The following is a 5,842-nucleotide window of genomic DNA, read 5'->3' as shown; positions in this document are numbered from 1 at the left end:
CTTTAAAAGGGCCACAAAGGAAGTAAAGCTGTGGAAAACCAAGGCTACCTAGGCAAAAGTTTACACCTGGAGGGAAAATCCCACCAAAACTTCTTCAACAGTGGAAGAGAGCAAGTGTATTGTAGTAACAGACTGGAGGAAGCAGTAACTGCAGTAGAAAAGAATAGACGTGTAACATACAGCTAGGTTCATGTTCTTTTACTTGATGGAAGAAAAAAACAAATAGTAGATTCAAGAAATAGACTTTTCTTGGTTATTGATGATAGGCAAGACCTCATAATCTATTTTAGTCTCCTGGTGATTGTATAGGTAGAACATGATGGTGCAGTCCTAGCCCTTTAGCAGTTATACTTTTAAGTACCTCTGACTTACTGTTAGATACTTGCCCTGCATCTTGCATCAGACAAGTTGCCGTTTTTCCTTTATGAGGACTTTTATGGCTGTATAATGAACAGTCAGGCCTCACTGGCTGCCACTGCTGCATTAGGGACATCACTAAGGGCCATCATGACATCCTATGGGCTGGGGGCTGAAGATCTAGGGAGACGAACTGCAGGGAGCAGACTGAAACCAGCAAGGCACAATTAGGCCCAGCATGACAGCCAGCCCTAGGGAGGAGGCTCGAGGATGTTACAGTATGGGGGCAGTGGCGGGAGCTGCTGTCAGCACCTGCTCCAGCCCATCTCCCAGCCACCTTGTGACTGCTGTGGCTGCTGGCGGCACTCCAGTGCCCAGCACGCTGTCTCTAGCTGCTGGGAGCAGGTCATTTCCCCAGCTCTCATATGTCTGGGGGGGAAGCATTGGGTCCCTTGGGCTCTCCAGGGCCTGGGACATGCATGGAAGACATCCCCTCACTTAAGGAGCTGGAGCAGCTCCTCAACACTGGGCGGCCTTCTTGTAACCATGTTGATGAAGTGTGGCCTAATCTCTTCTTGGGAGACCTGTAAGTACAGTTGCACAGAATGACTGAGCTTTAATGCCATTGCTTTACATTATGCTTCTCCGGCATATTAGTGCCCCTTATTGATGTGGCAGTAGGCAGCTCATAGTTTTGCTGACTGATGTCATTTACAGTGCAGACTGCAGTTTCTGATATAATTTTATGACGGATTTGATACTTAGTTCTCGTTTATTCCTTGGAAATTGTGCACTGGTTTATGTTGAGTAAGAGATGCAATCGCTGTGCTGTTCCTGCCCTGTGAGTATCTCTGTACCAATCTTAATTTGTTTATGTTGGTCTTCCTCTTAGAGTAACAGCTCACAACAGATTTGTTTTGTGGAAGATGGGTGTTACCCACGTTTTAAATGCTGCCCACGGCACAGTGTACAGCCACGGAGGCCAGGACTTCTATGGAGCTACCATTGATTATTATGGTGTGCCAGCACATGACCTCCCCAGCTTTGACATAAGCCAGTTCTTTTTCTCGGCAGCAGAATTTATCCACAAAGCCCTGAACACACCAGGAGGTATAGAATGATCATTGTTCACATTTGTATGTGTGTTGGCAGCTTTTCATAACCAGTCAGGCCCACGAGCTCACTGGTGCACAGGTCAGTACGTAGCCTACTGCCTGTACCTGCATGGCTGTGCAGGTGAATAGCTGCAGCTTGGCTCCAAAACAGCAAGAAAGAGTGAAAAGTTGATGTGAGAGAAGGACGAACAGTGGCTGAGAGAGGCAGAGTAGAGAGGAAAGGAGTTAGAAAGAAGAGAGAAATATCAGGAGGGAAAGACCTGTTCACAGAGAAGAATAAAACATGTATCTGATATGGAAGCAATCTTATCTGGTCTAGTCTTTTGACACCCTCTCGTGGCAACTGTATTTGTCATAATAAATGAATAGGAAGATGACAATTCTGATTTCTTAAGCCACCACCCATGTGAAGAGGCTCACACACTGTGAACGATCTTCCTGTGAGAACAAGGCCTGCAGGGCTGTGCTCCCAGGGAGGAGATTCACCTTTACCCAGGGGAATTTACAGTGTGTTGCAGAGGAGACTGAGCGTCTTGGCACTGGTGCTATAAAACACTAATATGCATGTATTACATAAAAGACTGTTCCTTAGCATGAGTAAACTGGCATTGATGGAGCTCTTTCTCACAAAGAGAAATACAGCCACAACAAATCGACTTATTACTTAATGATGCTAGGCCAGTCATCTTTCTTGGTGGCTGATGTGTCAGTGCCATCCTTTCAGGCCAGGCTGCAGCATTCTTCTTCACCTAAGTGAGCCTTTCTGAAAGCACTGGGTCTGGTTTTCCTCTTGCTCACAGTAGAGCAACATCATTGCTTTGGTTTTTAACTAACCAGTGTTTCTGAAATCAGATTGTAACCTCATAACACTGCTCATACAAGTGAATAGAACAATTGCAAATTAGACTTAACAGTTAGCAGTTCATCTCTTTTTGGACTAGGTGATCTTAGTGGTCTTACCCAACCTTAATGATTCTATGATTTTATAATTCTATTCTATGATTCATGTCTATTGGAAGGGTAAAAAATAAATTGTTTGCTGTGTAATCGTGACCAAACTGGAGAAGACAGGACAGAGTTGCCTTCTCTTTTAGTTTAAAACTTCATCCACCATACTGCTCCTCTTTTATGGTTATAATTTGCCTTTCTTCTTTTTTTTTTTTAAACTAGCTAAAATTTTGGTACATTGCGCAGTTGGAGTAAGCAGGTCAGCATCTCTAGTCCTAGCATATCTCATGATAAATCACCACCTGCCATTGATTGAAGCCATCAAAACAGTGAAGGAGCATCGATGGATTTCACCCAATCGTGGCTTTCTGAAACACCTGCGAAATTTGGACATTCAGCTACGGCAGAAGAAGGGCTGCTGAAAGGGCAAAACCTTTGCATATGCTTTTCTGAGTTTCAGCTTTGAGAACCACTGTGCACACACTACTTCCCAGGATCAGTACATATTAAACAAAATGAAGAAAGCTATGCATCAAAGTAAAACAACAAACAAAACCCAACAGAACTGTCAGTGGGTACATTCTGGCAGCTGACTTCCTCCAAGACGAGCACTGCCAGAATCAGCCCCTAAGCACTACCTGCTACAGAGCTGTTGTGCACAGTGTGATCATACCAGAGGGCTCCACTGGAGCTGTGAAGATGGACTGAAGTTGTTCTTGATCTGTGCTAATGCCAGAGGCAAGTTCAATAATTGCATCTAGCAGTACTGTATGTTTGAGTCCCCTTTTCTCAGGAGTGTAACAACACCATCTTCTTCAGTTTGGTTACAGTTTTCATCAGAAAAGCTTGTTGCATTGCAGGCCTGGTGATGTGATAAGGACAATTTCTTTGGCCCTTGTGCTCTGCTGCATACACCTTTGTCTTTTATGGATCTCTTAAATATTATGCTGCCACAGAGAACTCTGACATATCAGTGGAATAAACTTCTGCGCAGCTCTCTAAGTGGTCTAAGGGTCAGCAAACCCACAAGTTTTTCTTATGTACATATGTTGACAGCAAGGCACTATATATGATGTTGTGTATTGAGGATATTGAAAAAGAAGACAGATTTTTAAGATACTTTGTAAGCATAAACTCATTAGTTCTGTGTAAGTGGCTTTGAATCATCTCTGTTTTAATCAGGTAGGAAACCTAGGCGTTCATCATTACGAGGGAGCTACAGGCATACATTTTCCTGTGTTTGCAAGCTCTTGCCCACAATAAATGTAGATTGCTCTAAGGGCCTTTGAGATGTCAAATCCATGAAAGAAGCTGGTAAGGAGTAATTTCGGCTTTAAGCTAATAAAGCACTTACTTTGCAGCATCCCTCTGCTCCTTTACCCCTCAATCTGCAAGCAGGCTGCTGAGCACCACACTCAGTGACTGCACCCTTGCCCCAGCAACTTGAACCTGAGCAAAGACATTGCCCCCCATTGCCTGTACTCAGTTCCTTACAGCTTCCCAAGTTTAAGCTGAAACATAAGCTGGTCTGACTTATTTCTTCTCAAAGGATTAGTCCAGAACTTGGAAGGAAAAAAGCATCAAAGACTCAGGAAGTCCAAGTGTTACTTTCCATCCACCTCTGAATAAGGGTGCTGACTCCTTACTGCAGTGTCTTGTCTACATTCCAAATTTCAAAACTTCAATTAAAAATAAGCCTAAAGCCCAGAAAGTCAAATCCCCTCCTGCCTAAACACTCTTTATTTGATTCAAATTCATCCTGTATTACTGTTTTTTAAATTCAGCAGGGAGCCGAATTAGCTTAAGTCAATAGCTACGCTTAATTGATACAAGTTAGTTTTAAGCTGTTTTGAGGCTGTCACTTTTCCTATCACCAGTTAATCAGTTACTTAAGCAACTTGATTTTTAATACAGGAACAGCATTTGCAATTCATGCTACCATTCTACCTGAAAATTACCTTGTTACCTTGTGGTGAACCATGAAGCAATAATTAAATCTGTTTCTGCCCTTTGCTACTAGTTTGATTTACTGATTAGCTGCCCTTATGAACTTTCGCTACCAGATTGAGTAAATACATTTTTGCATGCTTGTTTGCATTTGAAGCATCAGGTCTCATTATTTCCCTTCTACTGGAGGAGGCTTGCAAAGATTATTAGAAGGCATAAGTAATGGTGACTTGTGGATTGTAATTCTTCCTTCCCAGACCCCTATTACCCTGAATTCTTGAAGAGGCTCTTGAAGAGATATGGATGCTGATTCTGCCTAGTGGTTATGGGAATGCAACATAAGCATGAAGATCCTTTCAGAAGTTTATTCAACTGTCTGTTCAGATTTTCCTAAGTCTTGCCAAGGAGTTCCACTGGCAAGAGAAAGAGAAAACTTTGTAATGTAAAAAATGATCAAATAGAAAATTGCATTTAAACCCCACCAGTGCTAACATAATCTTTATACCTCACAAAGCAGCAGAGCAGTGGAGGAGGAGCTGGGTTTGCTTTGAAGTTCTCCATTAGAGATAGGATTTACATGAGTTAACATTTCAATATAATTTATACTTCATTCACATTACAGTAGATTTCAGTCTGGAAGTCTTTTGAAGACATGTCACTGAAAAGTCTGAAATTCACGTGAGTGAAATAAAGCATCTTAATGGCTTTAGGCTGGGCAAAATTAGACACATATGAGAAAGATTGATGGAACCTCCCATCAGGATAATGCTTTGTGTGCCCCTGAACATCTGTCCCACAAAGCCACAGCTGTGAAAGCTGCTCCCGTTGTAGATTAGTACCTGCTCTCTTACGTGCTGTTCATCCTATGAGGGCATTGTTTCACAAGGAGCAGAGTAGTGTTGAGTGGAGCCAAGCCAGTATGGCATCCATGCCACTAATGATATGGCAGTGATTTTGTACAGCAGGACTGGCATACCCCAGTGGATGGAATAAATTGCTTAGGAACTCTTTTTCAAGGGCGCTGGCAAGTCACAGAAGTGTTTTAAATCTGCGAAGGTAGTGTTGCCTATATTTCCTGTCTGCCTGCATTGCTCCTTTATTCTGTGCACCGTTGGCTCCCGCTCCACGCAGGGAAAAGGATTCATCAACAAAAGTAGTAAAATTAGTCCTGTAACCTCTTGAAACAGAAAACACTATCTGCTGTGGCTTGATAGGAAGAAAAGAGACCTTCTCCCTGGTCCCTTACTCTGTCCATAGTGATGGGATGTGACATTAGTACTTCCCCTTTTCTACTGTCAGCAGAAAAAAATTGCATTTTGAATTTTGGTTTGGAGAGTTATGCTGAGGATCGCAAACAAATGAAAAATACTGCCTCGCCAGCAGCACTTTGTTTGGAATATGCACATGTCAACAGGGGATGTACGATGAGGAAAACTGAAGGTGCTGAAAGGTGCTCCTCATTGAGGGAGGGCCCC

General features: G+C 42.8%; 1 protein-coding gene across 1 annotated transcript; it reads left to right on the top strand.

The window, feature by feature from the left end:
* Positions 1 to 730: 730 nt before the first annotated feature.
* LOC128078220 (dual specificity protein phosphatase 13-like) lies at positions 731 to 3,422 on the top strand. Its single transcript, XM_052678255.1, has 3 exons — positions 731 to 943; positions 1,250 to 1,467; positions 2,643 to 3,422. Exons 1-3 carry the CDS (start codon positions 783 to 785, stop codon positions 2,840 to 2,842), a joined length of 579 nt encoding a protein of 192 aa, XP_052534215.1. The 5' UTR covers positions 731 to 782; the 3' UTR covers positions 2,843 to 3,422.
* The last annotated feature ends 2,420 nt before the right edge of the window (positions 3,423 to 5,842 follow it).

The sequence above is a fragment of the Tympanuchus pallidicinctus genome, unplaced genomic scaffold (assembly GCF_026119805.1).
Source record: "Tympanuchus pallidicinctus isolate F22 unplaced genomic scaffold, pur_lepc_1.0 scaffold16, whole genome shotgun sequence".
Lineage (NCBI taxonomy): Eukaryota > Metazoa > Chordata > Aves > Galliformes > Phasianidae > Tympanuchus > Tympanuchus pallidicinctus.
The sequence above is the reverse complement of the archived record's forward strand: the minus strand, read 5'-3'. Positions and strand labels throughout refer to the sequence as shown.